Source organism: Plutella xylostella, chromosome 6, assembly GCF_932276165.1.
Source record: "Plutella xylostella chromosome 6, ilPluXylo3.1, whole genome shotgun sequence".
Taxonomy (NCBI): Eukaryota; Metazoa; Arthropoda; class Insecta; order Lepidoptera; family Plutellidae; genus Plutella; species Plutella xylostella.
In genome coordinates, this window is record NC_063986.1 from 11669206 (window position 1) to 11694852 (window position 25647).

Genomic DNA, 25647 nt, shown 5'->3' on the forward strand with positions numbered 1-25647 from the left:
AAAAAATAAGTATATCTCAACAATTAATTTTGTAAAAAATAAAAAAGTATTAAGACAATTACCTAGTTAGTATTTCCTACTCCTGATTCTTACTAATGTAACTAATACATGGACTGGTAGCGAAACATAATTAATTTATTAATATAAAAATATAATAATAATAATAATTAAACCACAGTTGATCATATCACCGGCCGCTCCGGCCGCGTGCTCTTCGGGAGTATTATACACAGCAGGCCGCTCGCTGCAACAAACAAAACACATAAGAATTACTTATGGAAAAGGAAATAGGAAACTCACACTCGCCTCTTTAGCTATAAATATAGTAGGGCAACTCAGAAATTAACGGGATGATCGGTCCCTCCGCTCTTTATTAAGCTACATTTACAGTAGTAAAGCTATTTGGATATGTGGAGCTAAAGCCATCAACTTCAAACACTTAGCGGCCACGGCGGTTGAAAACAGCTTGAACTGTTTATGTTGTGTATTTTGCTATAGACACCCAGTGTTCTCCTTTTAAATACAAATTAGGCTTTTCATAATGGCGGTGTGGTCATCAAGCACATGTTTAAGCACTGCTTGAGTAAAATATATGTATTATAACTAAAGGCAACTCACATATCAAGAGCGTGCCGAACATGTAGATGGGCACGACGCAGTGCTGGTCCACGAGCGCGCCGAAGATCACGTTGCCCACGATGGCGCCCACGCGCCCGCACATCACCGTCACCGCCATGGCTGTCGCACTGTAAGAGGTAAGGGTTAACCGTGAGAGGTTGTAGTCTGCATAAGAGGATGATTACCTGGTGTAAGAAATCTCAAAGAAAAATCTTGTGCCTAGCTCTACAGTTTCAAAATTCGTTGAACATAAAGTTGTTCAGAGAAAGAAAGAAAGAAAGAAAGAAAAGTTATTTATTTCTTACACACACAGAAACAACACATACTTACATTTAGAAGAAAAGGTTAAAAAGTAAATAAAAAAAATAAGTTATTAAAAGCATGAATGTTGCTTCTCGGTGCTGAAATGGGTTCTAGTTCAGCTTGATGCTATGGCAGGTATGCTAAACCACACCATAGCGCTGGTTTTCAACTAGAACCCTTGGGTGAAGTCACGGACTGACTTGACTGACTGACACAAAAAAACATAACATAAAAAAAAAAAAATAACAAACAGAATAAAAAACAGTAACATATAGGTACTTATATGCTTAAACAAAGCGTCTCGGTTGTCGCGTCGAAACCTTCGTAGTCATCCACGTTCAGCCTACCTTTTTTTAAAACCCTGTATAATCTACTCTTCATAAGTTTGGCTGACACCTTGGTTAAAATTTCGGTCAGGAGGATAATAACATAATTTTAGGTAGTCGTGGATAGTTGAAGCGACATGTCAATAAATAAATAAATAAATAAATATGTGGCGTATTGGGTTGTTATTTTATGACTACTAGCGCCATCTAGTTCGTCTCTGTGGCATTACTCGCAGGGAGCGCTGTGAAGTATCGAACGAAAGAACGAGTTCAGTGAGTGAACGAAGTGAGTCAGTGGTTCGGTCATCGCAGGAGCGAATGATCAGCTCATTCTACCCTGTGACACCGACTGCACCGCACGTGTGCACTGACGACTTACTAAAAATTGCAATGGCGGATGACGAAGATCCAGTCGCCGGGTTAAATCCGTTTCCATCCGCGACAGCAGCGGTGGGATCGGAACAACGCGCCTCCAGCGTACCCTACCATCCTTCGGCTACCACCAGCGAGGCATATTTCAACGATCCAGCGCCTGATATGCCTGAAGAAAATTTCCAAACTACCTGCAATATTGAAAATCAAACCACGTGCCACGGGAACGGAAATACCATGCCCACTATAGAAAATAACCAAGCCAATCCTCCTTCGGCTATGTGGGCATCGTTTCTTCGTGCCATGGCGGAAGGATTTCGTGCTAATGAAACCAGCAGTACGACACCGAAGACGGTTTTGAAGAAAATGAAACCGAGTGATGTTTACATACCTTCTTTCGATCCTGATGACTGTGAATTCACGGCGGCTCAGTGGTGTGAAGAAATAGATCACCATCGAACACAGAACGAGTGGACCGACTACGAAACGAGGAACGCCGCGTTTACGCACTTACGCGGGCGTGCTCGCAAGTGGGCTTCGAAGTCGTATCCTTTGTGCAAGACCTGGGTCGAAGCTAAAGAACGACTCACGCGCCAGTTCGCTACTACGAAGAGATTCCACGACCTGTTCCGGGACATGGTGCAGTATACGAGCGACAAGGCTGCGACCTACGTGGAGTATTCAACAAGCAAGCTGGCGATGATCGACCGGCTGGAACCGGGCTGGAGCGAGGCGAATAAGATAGAGGTCGTCATCTCAGGTATTGTCGATAACCAGGTACGTTCCGATTTGTTGAAAAATACGCCTACGGATTTTGTGGCTCTGGATAGACACCTTGGTACTTACTGTAAAATTAGAAACCTAAAGCGTACCAGCACTTCCAACTCTGTACCAAGTGAACAGAAAATACGTAGGGCAGATTCCGATGAACGTAGTAACGTTGTGTGTCATAATTGTGGTAGAGTCGGACATTACAAACGTAATTGTAAATCTGAGGCCCAGGCGCATATCCACTCCGGAGAGCGCTCCACTAACGGAGAGGCCTCTTCTAGACCAGATACTAAGCCTTGTCCTGAGAAAAATATTCAATGTAGCTATTGCAATAAAGTAGGCCACACAGAAAATGTATGTTTCACCAAACAAAGGGATGCTAAAAACAAACAAACAACAAAGTCTGTTAGGTAATGTGTGTTCGTAGTCAAAAGCCCACCTCATATCAATGCTTTAGTTCACGAGTATAAGAAACTTGATTTTCTTGACGTTAGAGCGCAGGCTAAGGTCAGGATGGACGAGCAAGCATGCCTTGACAAAATCCGATTTGACAAGGGCAAGGCGAGGATGCGTCTGTTCAATGTCGGCGATATTGTATTGGTCGAAAAGAACCCCAGAGTAAACACTAAATTGGGTGAGAAGTTCTCTAATCCGTGTAAAATTATCGAGGTTTGTGACAATGAAAGGTACAAGGTGGAGCCTATATCCGAAGGACGTGTTCAGTATGTTTATCATGAAAAATAATACGTAGATTCCCTTCTGGCTTAGCAGATTTGTCGTGTGAATAGATTCTGATGATGCAACTGGGAATACGGTGTCTGGAGACATTTCTTTGAGTTGTGATTAACATCTTTAAATTTATTGTTTTTTTTTATGAGAGTTTATTTGAATCGATGCATAAATTGTTTGCTAATCTGATCATAAACAAATCATAGCAGTTCTGATACGAATCTGATAGTTTTTTTTTAGTGTGTAAGCTGATTCTATACTGTACTGATTAATTCAATTTAATGATTTAAAAAAAAAAATGAAAAGCCACCTTTGTTATCCTCTAAAGTTGTAACTCTTTGTACTAATTAAGAATAAAAATAATTTTCGATGGTAAACCTAGTTATCCTATGCTGAGCGTCCTGAAACTCCCTGGAAACTCCACACCTTTTGCTACCGTAAATTGGAAGCTTCGCGCTTCGTGTAGCTCCGTTGATGTACATTGGAAGCTTCGCGCTTCGTGTAGCTCCGTTGATGTACATTGGAAGCTTCGCGCTTCGTGTAGCTCCGTTGATGTACATTGGAAGCTTCGCGCTTCGTGTAGCTCCGTTGCCGTACATTGGAAGCTTCGCGCTTCGTGTAGCTCCGTTGATGTACATTGGAAGCTTCGCGCTTCGTGTAGCTCCGTTGATGTACATTGGAAGCTTCGCGCTTCGTGTAGCTCCGTTGATGTACATTGGAAGCTTCGCGCTTCGTGTAGCTCCGTTGATGTACATTGGAAGCTTCGCGCTTCGTGTAGCTCCGTTGATGTACATTGGAAGCTTCGCGCTTCGTGTAGCTCCGTTGATGTACATTGGAAGCTTCGCGCTTCGTGTAGCTTCATTGTAGTGTAATGGAAGCTCCGCGCATCATGTGGCTTCATTGTTGTAAGTTGGAACTACGTGTTTCCTGTAGTTAGTTCGGTCACGTTGAAAGCTACGCGCTTAATGTTAATTTGTCCATTGAAAGCTCGGCGCTTTGTGTGACTCAGTACATTCTGGAAACCGTGCGTGCGTGTTGTTGATGGAACTCCCGTCGCACCTTGTGCGATTCACAATGAGAATAAAAGACGCGCGAGAACGCGCTGTCTGTCAGGATGGTCGTGTGGCGTATTGAGTTGTTATTTTATGACTACTAGCGCCATCTAGTTCGTCTCTGTGGCATTACTCGCAGGGAGCGCTGTGAAGTATCGAACGAAAGAACGAGTTCAGTGAGTGAACGAAGTGAGTCAGTGGTTCGGTCATCGCAGGAGCGAATGATCAGCTCATTCTGCCCTGTGACACCGACTGCACCGCACGTGTGCACTGACGACTTACTAAAAATTGCAATGGCGGATGACGAAGATCCAGTCGCCGGGTTAAATCCGTTTCCATCCGCGACAAATAAATAAATAAATAAATAAATAAATAAATAAATAAAAAAATAAATAAATAAATAAATAAATAAATAAATGAATAAATAAATAAATAAATAAATAAATAAATAAATAAATAAATAAATAAATAAATAAATAAATAAATAAATAAATAAATAAATAAATAAATAAATAAATAAATAATCTTTACGTCAATGTGTTTTTATGAAGGCATTGGACTCGGGACCCTCGGCACAGCAATCAGAGTCACTAACCACTGCACCATCGAGTCATCGGAAGACACTTACGCAACTTTAGTGGGGAATATCTCGCAAATGACGCAGAACAGCACGGCCTCGGTGCAGCTCACGATGGCCTCGAACACGCACGACAGCACCAGGTTCTGGAGGGAAGACTGCACCAGGTTGAGGCCCAGTGCTGCTAGCCCGGAGCTGATCAGCATCATTACTGCGAATGGAATAGAATGAATTAATGGAATTTTAGCTACAGTTAAGGCTTTGTCAAACAAAAAGCGACCAAATCAAATAACAACCCTATTCCTGCCCCCGTATTTTGTAACTTTTTGAGAGTTAGCAACCGGTGATAATTGGTATCAACTTAGAGACTTATTAACCGAAAACACCAAAAATCTTAGTGAAAGAAATATGCAAGAAGCCTACCCATATATCCATACATTCAACATAAACGTTTGTGAAATCAGATAAGTCAGTAAAAAGTTATGAATTAATAATGCTCTAAGTTAGTTGTCAGCCATTTTATACCAACCAACCCCACTCGGAGTTACATAATACGGGGGCTGGTCGTTATGGTTAACCACCAGGAATAGGGTTGTTATCGATTATTACTGGAATGGAATAGAAGCGTTCGATCACTGAGGGGAATTTCAGTTACAGGTTAGCCTTGAATACACTTCTAGTGGCACGAGTCGGCACGACCTCTGTGATTTACATAATTATATTATTTTTACGAACTCTCAGACAACTAAACATTAGCACTAAGTGCCATCCTGGCAAAAAGATGATGCTTCACACGGAGGCTCATCCGTCCTTTCTCCACTGTCTCCTGTATATCTTACCGAGCATGGGCTTCTTGCCCACCATGTTGATGGTGAGGCCGATGCACAGCGAGGTGGGCACGCAGGACAGCGCCACCAGCAGCGTGTGAACGTACACGTCGCTGTTGATCTTCTGCTGGCTGCAGTCCGTGCCCGGCTGGGGAGGGAACCAGATAGTTAATATAAGTGAAGGAGTCCACGGAAACAGTTAGTATGAGTTGTTACTATACTTCATATAGGTACGTTCTGCTCATCCATGAACAGACAGCGGTGACAGCTAAGTTGACAAACCCTATTCCAGATCTAACGGTTGATACGTTAATAGGAATAAGAGAATCTGAAGTAAGGAAAGCTCTGAACAATAGTTTACAGAATGAATTTAGAGTCTAGAGTCTGGAATGTACTAACAATTCTAATAATGAATGCTACAAATCAATGGCATTGGGAGATCGTTTATCTGAATGATAAAGAGAATCACCTTAATGCTAGAGACAGTGTGTCTGCAGCAGTACCTAGATGATATATTTTTAATGGTTATTCCTCGTGCAAAACTCACAATAAGCTGCGTGACGTTGGCGGTGACCTCGCAGACCCCGGCGGACACGGTCGGGTTGATGGACGTGAACTGAGAGAACCGCTCGAACAGGTCCGGGAACCACATCATCAGGGTGTAGTAGCTGTGGACGCGGAGCATAAAGGGGCGTTATTACTGGCATAGATCTTTCGTAATAGTCCAGCATGAATAGGCTATACTTATTGCACTGCAAGTGTTTAATCGTCTTAACCTCTAGAGACCAAGAGACCTCATACGATGACATAATGTGGAGACCCACGACAGGGTTCAGAAAAAATTAAGTTGGCAGCCGAAAACTGAAAGATGTTAAATTTTTGTTCTCTGATCTGAAGATCATTCATTCATTATTGAACCTTACATTATTATGTCATCAAAGTGCAGTCCTACCTGAACATCAACCCAAAATCGACGAAGCAGCACAGAATAAGCAGTCCAATATACGGCGGCGTGGTGAGCATCTTCTTGCGCGACCAGAAGTTCTGCCAGCGCTGGTTCCACGTGAGCGGTGCCTTGGTCTCGTTCCCGTTAGTGTCAGCGGAGACCACCTCCTCGTCGTCCCCGCCGTCCGCGCTGATCATTGATTCCACCTGGAAGATGGAGATAAGTGATGGTTACTGCTAATAAATTTGTATGGGCCTGTTAATGGTTGAAAATCTTATGTTTTTGTCTGAGGGTATGTTTAGCTGTTAAAGTATCGCACCGGAAGATTACCAAGATACAATAGAAAAAAATGACTTATCTCGGAGGGTTCGCAGGATATTATTTTCTACTAATCCAAAGAAAATATCAATATAACCACTGGAAACCCTAACTTTTGCTCTATCCACTTCTTAAAACCAACTATACCGTAGCATTAAAAAACTTACCGGAAAGTCTTTCTCATGCAGCCTGGTATTAACCACGAAGATCCTCTGCAGCACAGTCAGCGCCTGCTCCGGTCGGTTGGCATACAACAGGTACCGAGGACTCTCGGGGAACGGCATGATGAGCAGCACGACTAGGAGGCTGGGCACCCCGCAGGCTGCCACAAACACCCGCCAGGAGGTGTAGGTGAAGGTGGCTCCTACGGCTGTCAGGTTGAACCGGTCGTCCTGGATGATGAGGTAGGCTATGCCTGGAAAATTAAAAGAGGGTTGGGATTACGAGTACATCGTGAGTTTGAGGTGAAGGAGTTATGAGGACATTGGCAAATGGTTTGCATACGTAGAAAACAGTTTCGTAGATTTGCAGCCTCCTGAAAAGTAGACCTCATTCCAATCAACCTTAACAAACTGCTTTAGCTAAAAATACATTTAAGTATAATACATACCAGGAAGCAGTATGGTCCCAAGCGTCCAGAAGACCTCGAGCCGGCACAGCATGACATCACGATGGCGCAGAGACAGGAAGTCTCCGAAGTACGGGAACACCAGCCCGGTGGCGCCGATGATGCCGAACCCGGAGAAGAACCTGCAACCACACGACACTACACCGACACGTCACGCACGTCACGCATGGAACGCAAGGCACGTACAGAAAACGTAAGTAACATAATGAGAGAAATGAGTGTTAAAGGTTGCAAATTATTTTCATAATTACTTCCAGAGCATAGTTGAGATAGGTTTTCAGCATAGTTAAATTGAATGAATTTATAATGAGACACTTTATGCGTCTTTTTATCGAAAAGCAAGCGTTTATCACGTGTTTCTGAATAATTATGACGGTGTAATCTTGCTGTTGAAAACCTACTTGTAATTCCATTAACATTGAGATTAAATTTATATTGTAAGAAGACAGTTGCCATAATAAAGTCTCTAGGAAATGTCAATAAGAATAAAATATAATTTCTCCCAACGGCAATCACTTTTCCGTCACTCCCTGTTTCGTAGCCAACGCTCTCAAATAATCACAACACCACTGTAAACCTAGACAGTTTGTTGTCTCCAAGGATCTATCCTGTAAGCTCAGCCTATGCAGCTCAGTACCTGCAGGCGAGGAAGGCGGGGAAGCTCTGCACCACGCTGGACAGGAAGGCGGCGAGGGCGTCCAGCAGCAGCGCCCCGATGATGGCCTTCTTGCGGCCCCGCGCGTCCGCCAGGTTGCCCCAGAAGTACGAACCCACGCACATGCCTGGAAGGGGGGGAAGCAGGGTTTATTGACAGCTCAATTAGCTGGTTAAATAGCTCCAGTTTTTACTGTTATAACCAAGAAGAAGAAGAAGAAGCATCCTAGCAATCTATATAATATAGTGTCAGTGACAAAACAAGAGGTAGATTAGAGCTTGTAAGCGTGGTGAAAGAATTGGATACTAAGTCAGATTAACTTCACTTACTGACTGCACCTATACATAATGCACTTTCAAGTAGGCATCTTTTGTGCCTTTTTGGTTTCCGTTGCCACAGAACCACTACCTTAGAGTCAATACGTGTAACCTGGACTGGCAGTGACTGCTGGTCCCTTATCACTACATGCACCACATCCATCACAATACCATTAATCACACAAAGTTCCAACCTATAAGCGGCGTGGCAGTGAGCCGTCCCTTGTCGCTGGACGACAGCGAGAAGTCGCACTCGGCGGCGGGCAGCACGAAGCTGAGCGTGGTGGTGCTCAGCGCGCTGACCGCGTAGACCGCGCCGCATGATAGCAGCAGCAGCCACTGGAAGCAGCCGTAGCCTGGAATGAGAAGCAATGCTGGTTAGTAGTGTAGTCGGTGACAAATACCAGAGCCCGAACAGTACCCTGGAACGAAGGGAAATGCTAATTAGTATTTATATTCTATTCTGTGTGGGGGAAAGTGTATATTCTCAAGCACTAAACTGCATTCCTAAGCTTGCATTTTTCCGACAACGCTAGTCCATTGCGCGTTGGTGGGTTCACACATCTAGATGTGCTAAATCTAGATATGCAGGTTTTCTCACGAGGTTTTCTTTCACCGTAAGAGCAATGGTGTACATTGTACTCAAATTCAAAGAACTGTCGCGCCGGGATTCGAACGAGCATCTCGGGCGTGAGAAGCGGGCGCTTACCCAACTGAGCTACCGCTCTTTAGTTGCTGGATGAGGAAGGTTGAGGACAGAGTGATTTGGTGCTCCTTTAACTTTATCAGTCCGTAACGCATGAAGAAACGGCAATCGAATCGTATCAATCAAACGGGGCATCGGTACTTTTTTCAACTAAGTAATTTGAGAAATGCTAAGTTGCCTAGGATCTAATCAATATCCCTTCAATTTGTTAAGTGAGCACCATGGTCAGCCCGGCTCGTTAAGATTTACTATCAGTAACAGGGACGGAGCGGCTGACCTTTGAGCATCGGGAATCAATATTGAACAGCGATGGGAGCGGTGATGCGACACGCAAATATCGAATCAGTAATGGCTGAATTTCACAGAATTATACATAGCATCACTCTATACATGAACACTATTTTTTTCTAGCCATGCCCACTGCGCTACCTTTTTTGCACATTTTGATCGGAATATCGGCTAATATTAATAATGAATGTGGTAATCGTCACTAATTCGCCATACAATAATCATCCACAACTAAACATAAAACTCTCCCAAGAATCAAAAAATCTTAAGACTCTTTTCAATACCTTACTCATCCAACCACTATACTGGCTACCAGTGCGCAGTGTAAGACTGTGAGCTGGCTGTAAGGCGTCCCAACTAAGCTCTCCTACTTATTCGTGGTCCCCGCTCGAGAACTCTTCTACCCAATCGCGATCAGTTCTGCAGCTAACTATTATAAATGTCACTAACTGATCACTTTACATTATTGAAGAATGTACATGATTTATTATATTATTCGCTAGAGTAAAAAGTCCACGTGCATGAAGCTGAATGGCGGCGGCGGCGGCGTCTCGGCAAGTATTTGGCAGCTCGGCCCATCTGTTTACAACTACGGGACCAAAGTCCAGAAGTCGCATGCAACTGACATTCCTCTCAATCTACATCATATCATCATCAGATTTTAAATCTTCTTGACACTTCCAATTACAGAATTATCGTAATAAGTTGGAAACTAAAAAAAATACCCGTAGTTGAAGTGCTTTCACAATCGACTCCCTCTGCCTTTCAGGGGCCCTATCGCGAAGTCAAAACTAAGCAATCTTAACTAAGTAATTAGTGCCAAATTTAACTTTACAAAAGACGGGTGAATCTGCGGCTGTCACTCCTAGCTGTTACTGCGATGATCGATCAGTGATGTGTTTGCACGGACGTCGGACATTGTTTGTGTGTCTACGTGTGTGTGTGTGTGTGTGTGTGTGTGTGTGTGTGTGTGTGTCGGCGTCGCAGCCTCGATTAATTGGATATCGCAGTTCCCTAACTTAATCCTATTTAGCTATCAGTTACATGTATACCGTTTACGCAAAGGTCAAATCTGGCTAAAGTCGTGGCGTATACCTTCGTATCTACTTTAAATAGTTGTTTTATAAACACATTCGGTGTTTACAAGAGGGTGGTCTTATGGGCCTTTCCCAAATACGCAGAGTTCATCCAGCCACTATCGATATCGGCTACCTGTCTAATCATAAGTGCAGCAATGATTTCATACTCCAATTTATTCTATCAATGGAAAGTCCCATTGACTAACTAAATACACACACACTACATATCAATAAAGCTCGTAACATTAAAACGCTACCCTTCATAACAAGATCAACATCAATTAACCGTTGCCACGTCGGTTAACTGGACAATCACACTCCCGCTATTAGGATCATGATCAATAACTAGAGTATAATTTGTTTCATGGCGTTTGACAGTTCATAACATTCTTAGATTAACGATATAACGGACTAGATGGAGTGTCAGTGCAAAGTAAAGTCTAAAGTAGTCTAGACAAATAAATAACACCCCCTTCTACCATTGAGCTCTTACTCATTCATTGGTACAATGGCTGTCACATACAAAAACATAGTACAAAACTGTGCGCATTTGGTTTACTGTCTAACTAGCCGTTTTAAGTTCAATCTATTGACTACCATTGTAGCAATGAGTAAGGTCACAAATCTTTTGACAAAACTAACTCAAAATACAATCTCAGTGGTAGAAGTGGTTATTTATCGAGATGTTTCTTTTATACTGACACTCCATCTTGTTCATCATCATCATCATCATCATCATCGGCCAATAATCATCCACTGCTGGACATAGGCCTCTCCCAAGGAGCGCCACAACACGGCTTCCTCATCCAACCACTACCCGCCACCCGCCTAAGGTCGTCAGTCCAGCGGGCAGGAGGGCGTCCCACACTGCGTTTGCCTATCTTGTTCGTATATTGTTGATCTAAGTTGATAACATTAATTCAGCCTCGCGTTAGTTCCGCTGTGGACTTCGGTCCGACGCGAGGTTTCTATATATAAAACTGCACCGACATTGGCAACTCATTTGTCAGTGTGTTTATCATCAATCGCGATCGGGATGTCATTTTCGTTGGTACAATACAATACAATACAATAACCCCCTTATTCATAAAAAAGTTACTGGACGGTTTAGTTATTGAACTGTTTTGTCACTCTCTGTCAAAGAACAAACAGTTCATTAGCTAAAACGTGCAGTAACTTTTTATGAATACGGGGCCGGGGGTAAGACTTTATTAAAAAACTTACAAAATAAATTACATTACAAAGTAAGCTTAAGCACAATAGGTGGCCTTGTCGCTAAAAGTAATCTCTTTCAGGCAACCTTTGGATGAATGAAAGACTTTGGAATAAAAGAGGAAGGCGTACACATATTGCATTTTATTTATTATAGGAACCTATTCATGACAATTATGATTTCAAAGCTACCTACGTTGATTTTTTAAAAGTTGTAGCGAAAGTTTTCAATTAAGATTCACGTTGCCGCGTGCACTGACTGAAAAACATCTGAAGAATTATTTTGTACCTATATTTAGGTATATATTGGTTGGAAATACATAAAGTACTAAGGAGAGAATTTGGTTGATAACAAAGACTCGCAAAACTGCCCAAACTCCACACCTCCTCCCAAGAAGTGGGACGATCTGTTTTGGAATGAGGCCGACGACGACGGAAAAAGCTCCAGTGAGTGACATTAGCTGACACAACATGTTTACCAACGACTTAGATTGACGATATACGAACTAGATGGAGTGCCGGTGCACGAGAAATGTCTCGACAAATAACAACCCACTTCTACCAAAAAAAAAAAAAAACACGCACTCACGCCTTGTACTAATGTACTCCCTTGTGGGGTAGGCAGAGGTGCATTGCTGCACCCACTTTTCGCCAGAGTGTTATGTTAGTCCCAATGTAATAGGGGGCGGGCCTATTGCCATTTTACGGGCACATCCAAGACCCGAGAACAAATATCTGTGTTTAAACAAATATCTGCCCCGGCCGGGAATCGAACCCGGGACCATCGGCTCAGTAGTCAGGGTCACTAACCACTACGCCATTCGATCGTCTTATTTATCGCCACTTCTACCACTGAGCTCTTATTTATAATTAGTTCGGTTAGATGATTATTGTGACTTTATTAATTTGGTGCAATGGCTGTCATTAGGTTGAACTTGAAATGCAAACAGTATGTACTTTGTTTTTGTATGTGACCATTGAGTATGAATGGTCTGGAGACGAAATAGGCAGACGTTCCCCTCTGGCGGGGTGGTAGGCCAGAAAGGCTCACCGATTTATAAAAACTAGTTGCAGTCTCAATTTTCACTAGACTCAATCTAGTTGGCAAAGCGTTCGTTTCATAGAAAATGATTTGTTTACATACTAAAATGACAGCTTCAATTCATAGAATATCCGGATTCCGGATTTGATCACAGATTTGGTCATGGTTTATTGTTATTAGCTGTTTCCTAGCAACCAATGTCAAAAAAATGCAATAGTGATGTACCGGTATGTAGATATGTATTAATCGACAAAAAAGGTCATAGTTGAGAAGCGTCCGTAGTCGAATTGGCTTCAGTAATCGTAACTGATCACTGAGGTTAAGCAACAACTGACACGGTCAGCCATTGGTAGGTACAGCATGAGTTACCGATTTCAAATGGTTCTTTTCTGGACGCTTCCGTGCTTCGGACGGGACGTTAAGCCGCGGGTCCCGGTTGCTGCTTCGGCAGCAGTCGTTAAGCCTAGTCAGAGGCCGCCCGAAGGGGCGGCTTGAAAGCATCTGACCGTCGGGTTGCCCACTTACACGACAACCTCAGTGCATTGTACTCATTCAAAAACGGCGATACGGCTCGCGCCCTTCACGTGAGTATAAATCTACAGCGAAAAGCGGGTGACTTCGTTTATTAATCATTCCTAATTAAATTTAACTATACCTAATTAATTTTAAATTAGTATTTCTAACCCATGTTCTCGAATTCATCGATAACACTTATCGATAATTGTTACATCCATTGGCAAGAAAAAATGAAGACACTGTGTTCATTATTAAATGTCACTTCACGTAACCCTTATTGCTGGGTATTAAAACTCATAATGATATGTCCCATGAGACATAATCATGGTAAACGGTAAAATTTCCCCCCGTAAAAATTGGCAGACTTTTTTGTATCAAGAAAGTTCGCTATGACGCTTCCCGAGGGTACACCCGAGTCCGCGTTGTTCTGTATGTGACATACCATTTGTTCGTATATTGTAAATCTCAGATCGAGGTGGACATCTACAAATCGCAGTCACCTGTACGCCAGATGCGGGTTTTATACTCATCAATTTTTCGAACCACAGTTGGCCCCTCCTTTGCAACTAATAAAATGCACACAAATCCCCATGAAAATATCGACAAGACAAAATTACGCGGGATCCCACTACTGACAAACGTCAAACAGTACTGTTCATCACATCTAAGATAAGTATACAATAATTGTATATTGCAGTTCATGTTCAAAAGAGAGTTACTTATGGAATCTTTACATCTTAAAATTTATGATAATTATATTCAATAGCTCATACAACCCAAGGTATTTTGTACTTATCTCCAGACAATCTGTCACAAGACCTACTACAAGATCGAGAGCCCGTCATGAAAATAAAAACTTGTCTGTATTTCTGACATAGAAACGAAACATTATTCAGCTAGCAACCACCTGAAATACTTATATGAATATGTTCAACTTCATCAGTCATTTTGTTAATGAAACGAAACGTTTTCAGTTCACTGAACCCGAGGGCGGGCGGCGCCCACGACCACAATTTACTTTTACACTTAAATAAATTGAAACGTTTATATGTGACTGTTCTGAATATTATTTTATCATATTTATAAGAGAGATTTTTATAGGTCAATTGTTTTTTTTTGCGAGTGGGTTTCTTTTATTGTCCAAATTGATGACAAAGTAAATCGATTTACCTATCAACGACTACAGTGATAACAGTAAAAGTTCATAAACTATTGAAAAAACAACTATTGAAAATAACGATAGACACACAAAAAAATCAAGATGTTCTAAAGTCTGCTTAGAATTTAATGACACGCGTGATACTAGCCAGATAATTATTGATGAGTTTAAAATTAAATAAAATCAGAATAGAACCTGAAATAAAATATAGTAAACGCGGATCGTGATATTATTATCTATAGCAATATTGACGAGACGTAAAACACTGAAATTTTTGAGAAAGCAACATTGTCGCTGTAAGGTTGTAGTATCGAGCGACGAAAATTTCTGGAATTCCCGTAGCCTTGGGTAGGAAACCCCAACAAGTTCTCAACTTCCTGAAATTCACCCAATCTTTACAAATAAAATACTTACAGTTTTAATTAGAGACTCGTTTAAAGTACTTATTTTAATTCTGCAAAGCAATTTCTGTGAAGTTTTTGTTACTATGTTCTCAAAACATACGTAACGAACAAGCGAAATGTATAATAATGCTTGCTACCGTACCAACACATCGAACATTCAGCGATTTTCTGCATTACTTATATGTCAAAACGGACACAATTTGTATGGATCTGACAGATGTTTGACAGATAAGGGATGCTGAATAAGGATTGTTGATTGCAAATGTGTCAGTGGTATAAAATTTATTGTAACTCCAAAAAGCGCTGAAATCTTCAGTGTCTGAAAAATTAGAGCAATTTACGGCGATCTTTTAACGTTTATTGGTGTTAAAGCTGAACAAAGGCAGGTTACGATCGTGATCAGCAGATGTTTTACAATCCAACTCTTCCTGCTCTGTCTCCGAACAGAAATAAAATGTATTATTTACTAAACAATTGGGGATCTGCGAGAACTTCTGCTAATCGTTAGCAAGTTTAAAGATGATTTGGACAGGTAAGAATCCAACCTATATCTAGTTTTATGAAAAAACACGTCAACTTATAGCTTTGTACTATACCTGATACCTGATTTATAGGCCTATTTATACGTATACTGTATTCATTCTTATTTGGCACAAAAGGTAAACAATCTTTGTGTGTCTTTTTAATTAAAATACTAGTAAACAAATAAACTACGGGCAAAATAAATGGTTTAATTACGAAATCTATCATTATTGCTTGTAAGTATTTCATTTGTCATTATGTTTTATTTTATAACTTCGTTTTTAAATTAATTCAAATAAAAAGTCACTCAAAGACTGCTCAAAATCTACCACAAGTAAGAAAAAATAGATTATATCCAAATGTATGTATATGGGTAAGTAGAATAATATGGTAGTTTTTGGCTATAGGCGTAAATATGATAGGTTTGATGAAAATTAATGGATTTGACTGTATAATTAAATAAAGTAATGGTTTTGACGAGGCCGAGGTAAAAGTTATAAAAACCTAGGCGATGACGTTAATATTACCTTAGACACATACAACGTGGCTTGTCATTTGTTTTATACACACCCACATTAGGCCCGGTTTCCATCAAAGCGGAGAGGAGAGATGTCTCATTTTTCTTCGCTTGATCCATTTCTACCGAAGCTAAACTGAGAGGAGATGTGAGAATAACGAAATCTGGTTGGTTATTCAAAACACATCTCCTCTCGTCTCCTCTCCTCTTCACTTTGGTGGAAACCGAGCCTAATACATCGATATTACCACAAATTTAAAATGATTTTTTACGTAACTATAACTACGCCTAAGAGCCTTATGATTAGAAGTTTGATCAATAAAAAAAATAACAAACGTTAGTTCAGGAAATCAAGTCCTCAATAAAAAAACTTTTCATAAAAACACACAGTCACATTGTGGAATTAGGTGGTAGTGAGTTCATTAGTTACAAATGTGACACCCTGTAAGGGCGCCCTGTAAATGATAATACTGCACTGAAACTGGACTATGTTATCATTATTTCAGTCCAGTCGTGTTCGTTTGTTTTTTTATTGCACCGTAACAATGGTCGTGTTAGGCGCCAACTGGCCAGTTTGGAAAAGTACCGACTATTATTTTCTAAATATGCAAGTTCTTATACTTCGACCAGCAACAACAGGTTGTACTGGGTAAAATGTGTCGGATTTATCAGTCTTCGCGACACGTACACGTACAACATCTGAACATTTCCTGAAAAAACTAGCAGTAAGCCGAAATGGGGTGACTCAACAACTCGTAATTCTTTTTCCAAGATTTTAAAAAATTCTGCTCCGAAAAATTGAAAAAAAAACGTTTTCAGAATTAACATTAACGTGGCTTGCAACACCTTTTTATACAACCCTGTATCTGCAAAGCCTTCAGGGGCACCTCGTCTACTTTCCTACTTTTTCCCAAAAAAAAACAATTGTGCAACTTGTATTTCATGAAGTTATTTTCAACTGTACCAGACACAGTTATACCATGTTAAGTACGTACCTCATTGAAGTAAAACGAAGGACGACCGAATGGCGTAGTGGTTAGTGACCCTGACTACTGAGCCGATGGTCCCGGGTTCGATTCCCGGCTGGGACAGATATTTGTTTAAACACAGATATTTGTTCTCGGGTCTTGGATGTGCCCGTAAAATGGCAATAGGCCCGCCCCCTATTACATTGGGACTAACATAACACTCTGGCGAAAAATGCACCTCTGCCTACCCCGCAAGGGAGTACATTAGTACAAGGCGTGAGTGCGTGTGTTTCATTGAAGTAAAAAATCCGCCTACCCTCAGTCTCTCTCCAATACAATAGACAACCAGAGACAATCCGAGCCATGTCTATTTCCATCCCCGGAGTACCTCCTGAAGGTCAGTGACGCATCGCCGCGCCCCGGACTAATAGAGGCCATTACGGACCGTTAATGATTGTGTAGGGTGCAGTTTTATCAGTGCGCCATGTTAAAGTACAGGGAAGTAGGGGTTGTAGTTAGTGAAAATTTCCCCATAAACGAACGACCGAAAACTAGTGGTGAGTGAAACCAGACACGAAGAAATTAACTTGTGGTGAGTGCCGTGGAAGTTCCGACGAAGGCAGCCGGAAGGCACAATGTCAAAAATAATTATAATCATCTTCTTTTTTTGTTGCATTATTCGGATACAAAAAAATAGTTCAGAAATTCTGGGAACCAAAATATATTTATTTACTTATACGTCACGTAATCGTCAAATAATCGTCGTTTTTTTCAGTTTATGGCGATATAGGCTGACTGATGACTCGTACACTGATAAAATTCAACCCCATATACGAATACACCACCACCTACATTCAAAAACGACCTTTAGAAGATACATATATGTGACAGGACCTTTAAAGGGCGGTGAAAATTATTGAATGAATCAGCCTTCAAGCTCTGAATACTTCTAGATCATTCAAACCTATACGCTATCTTGACTTATTTCCTCAACCACTGCAAAAATCCAGGACTTACTTACGTATTTATTTTATTTTAACCACATACATGCGTTTGCGTTTGTGTGTATGGTTCCTAAACCAAAATATCTAAACAACATCAAAAGAAAATCGATTTTAGCTTACACTAATGGAAAATATAGGATTAATGTGGTGAGACAGTAAACACGTTAACTTTATTACAAAATAGCCACCATAAGTAACTGCCGGAATCTTCCTTCTATTACGTAGATATAGGACGTAACTGGTCATTGGAGTTATATGCGGACTGGTTTCATTTACGACTGCGTTTACGTTCTATTGTCCGGGCTAACGGCGCGGCTGGTGATAGGATATACGTATACATATTTAGCGTGCGATGAAAAAACGAATTTGTATGCTGTATTTTAATTAAGGATTTTTAAAGTATTGGATTTGTGTGACATACATACAAGTATTTGTATCGACTTTGAATTAGATTATCCCTAAAACGTCCTAAAGCTATTTTTCTTATGTTGGTGACAAACACAAGAGCTAGACCACAGAAGGTTTTGTCACCGTTGCGAAGTCAGTCTAGCATCAGTCGAGTCGCTGACTGCCCAGGCTCCACCGGACGAATATCAGGAAGGCTCCTTTTGTGAACCCCAGCTAATCAAACCTAAAAATACAACAGCCTGTACACAGTGCTGTCAATCACTATCAACCAATTAGGATAGAGCTTAACTAGCCGGGGCTAAGCCGAGGTGTGGCGGCCTCGACCCTGGGTTCAGGTGGCGTCGGGCTTCGGGCTCGGGCTTCGGTCCAAGGTCGCGGGAGCCTCACGGTCATGGGGGCCGGGATTGGAGGTGATAATCTTTCTAATCTTTTGTTTTAGCTTAAGTCTGGCTGTTTGTTATGATTGATTGAAAGTGTTCCTCATTGTAAATTGACGTTAGTATTGACTGACAGTTTACCCTTCGTTTGTTTCAGTTTTCAGACCAACTGTTATTAACTAGCTTAGAGTTATGGAGTCCCGATTCTGAAGCTACCTCAAACTTCTTACCTTAGCTCCTTCGTCATGCTTCCGTTACAGCACAATCACGACGTCACGACACTCACCGTGACATCACACAGAAGCCCTGACGTAACGTGGTACACTCGGCGGCACATAACGTGTGCAGTACACTCGGCGGCACATAACGTGTGCAGTACAGTCGGCGACACGTGTGGCGTGCGTGGTACACTCACCGGCATGGTGCAGGGCGGTCTCGAAGGGTGCCCGCTGCACCCGCTCCTTGCTCTCTGCCAACAAACAGAAATAGATCTCAGTACGGCGAGTGCCAAGCGACGCGACGCCGCGACGCTGATAAACATTACATCTAGGCCGGAATTCTGATGGTAATGTATGGCGTCTTGATAAAGGTAGGAAATGAATAGCAACCATCACAAAATATTAAAAAAAGTCGCAGTACACTCTGCTCCAATGCTGTTGCCTTAGTAAGAAAAAAAAAAGTTTGGAATATTTGAATTCCTGACATGTTAAATTCATATTATGCTGCAGTTCGCTGTTTTGTCAAGTTTTACCCCCAAGAGACAGCAAAGCATCAGCCACGTTTTACAGCTATAATATCCTTTCAGTATGTAAATATACAATAGTTATGCCAATCATTACGTACATAGTGAAGCACTCTTATCAAATGGCAATTAAGGCTGAAGTGCAGTCGCTAATGTTATGAAAGAAGCGGTTATTAAGCCCGCGCCCGCGTTCAGGGAATACCGATGTGAACTTGACAATGCACTAACTCGTTATTGTCTGCAAATAGACTGTCTGAGACCTATATAGTTACTAGATAGCTAGCCATAGTTTGAATATTTTGTCAATATGAATATGCCTAGGTTCGTGCTCCGAAAAGAGGCGTTGCCAAAGTTGTATCCAGTGGCCCATAAGGGTAAAAAGTTGGCTATTCAGCCCTTCAACAAATCGTTGGCTGTTCAAAAGTTAGGTAAATTATTATCAATCCTGCTAACGTCCGACTGTAAAGTTGGGATGATATTCAGGCCCATGAGGCCATAATGCAGCTGCAACACGATAGAGCGATTTATATTTGTTATGATTTTCCATATAATCGTTTCAGTAGTACAAAAGTTGAGTTATAAATCATCTTCAGCTGTTAATAATTCCAGCATATTTTACAGCCGACCTAAAAACCACCCCAATAAAGCATGGTGAGGAATGAGGAATGCAATTACGGAGCTGCATGCGGCCTCCCTTATCTTCATCATCAGACACCCCCCTCGGGGAAGCCCCGGTCGGCGACCCCGCACCATGCCATGTTTAAAACATCGACGCATTTTCCAAGAATTGCTGCTGTTGTAATTCACAAGCGCCTGTAGGGCTTTTCTTTACGTGAAACCGGTGTTTTCATGCAAGTTGACTGAAGTTATGTGTCGCTACGTCGCTACTCAATCAATTAAAACTTCATCGCTCAGTCCTATTAATTTCATTCTTTTTTGTCCGAATCTCTGTAAATTTAGAATTTAGTGTCTAGGAGTAACCGTAGTAAGAGTCAATAAATTAAAATCAAACAAAAATATACTTAATTATATGAAATGTTAAAAGAACGGAAATGTTTCAGTAATAATTAGCTTTTTAAGTTTTTGTCACCTACGTCGAGTCACCTCTGACTACACCTTCGAGGATTACAGTCGTGAGCATAATATACTTAATAATTTGTATGTATGTGATGCTCTCTGGGTGAAGCCTATTTCCAGCAGATTATGAGGCGGTTGATGATGGAGAGGCGACGTGTGAGCACCGAGCTGGCGGATGCACCTACTCCGGTCATGACATTGAGCGCTGTCATTGACAGAGACTTCGGATCAAAATAGACGGCCATCAGAATTTTTATTCTAGGAGACGGTATAATGTATTGTGATAGTCCGGATATAAAGTATATTTAAAAAAAAAAGTAAGAAAAGATGACTGACGGAGGTGGTGTGTGTGTGTAATTTTAAAGGATAACCGAAAGGAGATGACTCAAGAGGGTGTAAATCTAAACAGTTTTTATTAATTTCGCGGAACCTTCCGACTTAGGTACAGAGGTGGTATTTTACAGTGAATTTCCCTACGCAGGTATAATTATGTACTGAACGGTAGGATATTACGCTCACCTTTAATTGTGTTTATCAAAGTAAGTAGTAGGTACATACATATTACAGTTTTTCTAATGCATCAAGAACTAAACGTGAACATACACAAACACATCGCATTGTTGAGAGATTCCCGCTTTGAAGTGACTTTATGATACAATATAATTTCAGTGGTGGTATTTTTATAATGTTTTGTTAAATAAGATTTGCTTTGACTCGAGAATTTCTCTTTATCTTTCTTTATGAGACTATGACAAATAAATTAACTATAAATACTCGTAATCTGGTCAGCAAATAAATATACAAATAATTTAAGCATTCTGATAGTTTGTGCTTTTAGAAATTCGCATTGTTTGTTGATGCTTAACGTGGCTCGCGGCCCAAACAGGATCTCGCTTTTACACTATATACTATTGCTAAAATACGTAGTTAACCATACTAAAGTGACATCGGCAAGTTTCATCTGTGATTATCTAAACAAATCAATTGTCTCAACACACAACAATTCACTGTAATTGCCGCGACGACACTCTGCCATGGCTCGGCTAATCAAAAGTCCTTAAAACTGGTTTAGTCCGGTAGTTTTTGGCTTTCAGCAGATCAATCTTGGGAAAGTTTAACGGAAAAATTTTATTCATGAACTGGTGTGGGGCAGACCACTACTCGGCTTGGGATCGATCAGTACTTCGACAATTGAAGTCATTATGGACCCATACAACTTAAGCCTAGTTATAAGAAAAGGAATTGAATTATGACTGTGCCTGAAAACGGTTCTAAGCTCCAGCTATATTAATTTCTGTTATATATATTAATTAGTTCTATATACCTATATTCTGGCATATATTTTTTTATTTATATCTTTGGTTAAATTCTACTGAGTACAGTGATGATTTCGAAAACTGTAAGTTTCCCTATTTTCAGACTAACTCTGCTAAATTATCATCGGAAAATGAAGTAAGTACATTGATAGCGGAACTACCATGAAAAGAAGGATGACATCGTCCACGGCCATGGACATCCATCCAGCACCTATGGGCATCATCGAATAATTTACCATACACGACCGTGCAGAAGAATCTTCAATATCTCAATGTGTTGGCCAAATATGGAGGAAAACTGGTCAGGTGCATGGTCGTTTAAGCGGCTTCCTCTAATGCGAGTGGCCATGGATCCCAATTGTGGGTATGCCCCTATCGGATTCTCACTTTGACCATAGCAGCTATTCACCTTCAGCCTCGAGTAGCGCTGGATGTAGTGGCAAATGTCAGGGGTTTGGAACCCGGCCGGGGCAGAAATTTGTTTATATACAGAGGTTAATAGGTATTAGCTCTCGGATCTTGGAGGTCTTCTGTGAAAATATTTTTTGACGTTCCAAACACACATTGTATTTGTTTATTTTTAGAAACGACGTCACGAACTCGATAACATACACGTGTGATGAGAAAAGGCAATAATTTGGCAATAGTTGAGTAGAAAGCGGTGTGTGATATGTTCGTACGTTGATGAGTAAATAATTGCTGATACTGCAGCTTATCTCCGCTATTTTATTGCCTCTCGATATTGTAATAGCATTTGTAGCGTTATGTCGATTACAGAGAGCTTTTGCGTAAGCTATAGCTACATTATTTTTGTAGCATTTTAGATACCTAACATACAGCTTTTTTAGACTAAAATCTGTTATTTTATTACTATTCTCGGTTTTACCGCGAGCTTTTCTACTCCTGAAATCTGGGTAGCCTATATTGTGTCATTGCTGCAACTGTAAAGATTCATCTATATCTTTTGAGTACTTTTTACTAACTTTCGTCAGTCACTAACTTTCGCCTTACTAATTATTATTGTAAATAAAGTAAATCCCCAGACAGCTGAGATAATAAATGAGCACGGTACAACTTTAGATTATCTGAATCGATTATACTATACTTACATTATAAATTCATCTCTAACTTGTAAACAACTGTAACCGAATAGACCCATCCGCTTCCGAAGATAGACTCGTCAATCCAACTTAATATACCCATTTTTTCCAGTTACGTATTCTTAGGTAAATTCTATCCTATGATGCGTTTAACCTAGACATTGGTCAGCTATTGAACTTGCGGGCAAGGTGACAGTCACACACGCGGGAGGGCAACTGACCTAATATTTATAAAAAAGTTGATTCACCGCGAACGGTCAACTGCAGACGAGATAACGATTTCTTATTACGACGTATGACTGTGTTTAAATACATAATGTTTATGCAATTCAGCTTGCATGTGACCGGTGTAAGTATGTAATTGTTTGTTTTTATATAAAAACTAGAATCTGAAACTCTAATAAGGAACAGACATTCGTGACGAATGGTTGCTAGGGCCCTATTGCGAAGTCAAATCGAAATAACATTTATTCAATACATTTTGAATCCGAAAATCGTTGTCAAAACAAGTTCACGATAGGTACACTGGAATTTCACTTAATGTCTGGGATAGAAACAAGAATGGCCAGGATAGAATATTATTTACGGAAAACTAGAAAAGACAAAATAAATAAAAGTTGCACTCCATGCTTATCTACTCATTGATGTGTGAATAATTTTGGCACACAACATGGTCCTAATTGACATATTTATCTGTAGCGTTATCATAACCCTTATTATCATCGGGTTAAGTGTTAGTTTACCTCAAATGAAAGTTTATTCAAGGTTGCCTAGCATTCAGGGTCACAGTGTATTCTTTTTTAATATTGTTAGTACAGTAAATATTTTGGTTGTTTCGATATAAATGTAAATGTTAATATTTGTTTAACTATTACTTTTAGCTGGGGTATTTTCTTAAAAATTCATACTAAAAAAAAACACACACACTCACGCCTTGTACTAATGTACTCCCTTGCGGGGTAGGCAGAGGTGCATTGCTGCACCCACTTTTCGTCACAGTGTTATGTTAGTCCCAAATTCATAATAAACCTATTTTAAAAAAAAACTACATTTATTTTATTGCACTTGCCAGCAATAAAAAAGTAGTTGGAACTTTTTTGCCCGCAAGTGTATAATATGTATTATATAGATCCAATACATATATATATATATAAAACGTTTCTACCTGGTAACGTATAAGAGGTTTAGTATCATTAATTAATTCCCCATAATTTCCTGTCCCACTTTAACTATATTTACATTTACAATCTACTTTCCATCGGTACACTGAGCGTGCGCATCGATCTTTCAGAAATAGTATTGTCATTAATCAACTCACGAACGTATTTAGAATGTAATGTAGGACAAATATTAGGAAGAGATGGCTTCGGTACTTTAGCTGAAGCTTTTAATTGAGGGGGGGATATAGGGGGAGGTGGGAATAGAAAGGGTAGGCTACTTCTTCTTATCATTCTGAAATCCTTTTTTGAGCGAAGTTAAGAAATTAGGGATATAAAATATTACTTAACATTTCAATATAGCAAAAAAGTCACCGGTGATATGATTTTTAGCTTCTAGATATTCATATTCTATACATCCTTTCAATGATGTTTCGATTATACTTACTTCCATTACTTCCATTCCTTTGAAAAATATATGATATTTTTTAAATATTGTTATTATTTTTATTCATTTATTTATTATTGTATATGATTCGCCAACAAAGATTACATTAAACTAATGCTTAATAAAAAATACAGTAGTTTAATGATAAATTCATCTTCAATAACAGGCGAATACTGCATGCATTATAAGTAATAATTAAATTAAATTAATTATGAACCTATAAGGTAATCAATAATATATGCGTGAAATATATTCAACAATTTTTCTTCTTAAAGCAATAGGCAATCAAACTAACAAAACACAATGAGCTGAATAGTTTTGAGTGTTGGACCTTTGCTACGAGTGTAGCGGCGTAGCACTGTCGTAGCACTTCCGTCGACGGACCGCGGCTACGCGGCGCCGTAGCTGGGAGGAAAATCTGCCTCTGCGACAACTGCCTAGCAGATTTTTTTAATTTTTAACATCTAATTGAACAGTAAAACGAAGATATCAGTAAATTACTAAGTTTCATGCTAATATAAATCATACACAGTTTTGTCAGTGTAATTTTAATAGAAAAAAACGAAATGATTTCCCGTATTATAACTTTACTTGGCTGGAGTTCAATTTTCCATCTTGACCTTACTTCTAGAAGTAACGGAATGACAACTGCTTAGAAACTTCGCGAAATTGCTGAAGAAGGAAAATAATTACCTGCTTGCCCCTGTTCCTCCATAACTTACTATTCACAAATAACACTTAAAAACTAAAAATTCACGCTAAAAGTCACTAGAACACTTAAAAGAACTACTAAAACAAACTTAAACACTAGTATCACACTAAACTGAAATGTCTAAATTGAAATCAGTTTTTTTTAAATAATCGTGTTCCGAATTTGAATTATCCCATTGAAGGTGTTCGTTGGAGATTAGAATTATCGTTCTATTTTTGAGATTTATTTTAATTTGACGCGTCTACGAACTTTCGGCCGCATTTGTGTTGACGCGTGCGGCGTGGCTGGAGGTTGGCCGAGCACTGGCCGAGTGCGCACTACTCGGGGCCACTTGTTGGACATTGGCTGATGTTGGCCCACCAGCGTCCACCGTCGTCAACCACTAATTGATAGGGAATTGTTTAGTCTGTGATGTACTGAGCTGAAGGTATTTCTTCAGCGTTAGTTTTGGTAG

The 25647-nt window shown here is 40.3% G+C and overlaps 1 protein-coding gene across 1 annotated transcript; it reads right to left on the reverse strand.

Moving 5' to 3' along the window:
- Positions 1-117: 117 nt before the first annotated feature.
- Positions 118-25521, reverse strand: LOC105383113 (synaptic vesicle glycoprotein 2B). Its single transcript, XM_038119980.2, has 12 exons — positions 25175-25521; positions 19057-19110; positions 8634-8795; positions 8105-8249; positions 7450-7589; positions 7007-7254; positions 6528-6727; positions 6123-6243; positions 5588-5723; positions 4800-4959; positions 619-746; positions 118-244 (listed from the first exon to the last, which is right to left on the reverse strand). The coding sequence occupies exons 1-12, from the start codon at positions 25194-25196 to the stop codon at positions 183-185; spliced, it is 1578 nt and encodes a 525-aa protein (XP_037975908.1). The 5' UTR covers positions 25197-25521; the 3' UTR covers positions 118-182.
- Between the last annotated feature and the right edge of the window lie 126 nt (positions 25522-25647).

Coding starts and splice junctions, on each gene's coding strand:
- LOC105383113 (XM_038119980.2), bottom strand. CDS start 25,196: ATGGAGGAACAGGGGCAAGCAG. Junction 7,590..8,104: donor CCCGCCTTCCTCGCCTGCAG/GTACTGAGCTGC, acceptor GTGTGGTTGCAG/GTTCTTCTCCGGGTTCGGCA. Junction 747..4,799: donor ATATTCCCCACTAAAGTTGC/GTAAGTGTCTTC, acceptor TACCTCTTACAG/TGCGACAGCCATGGCGGTGA.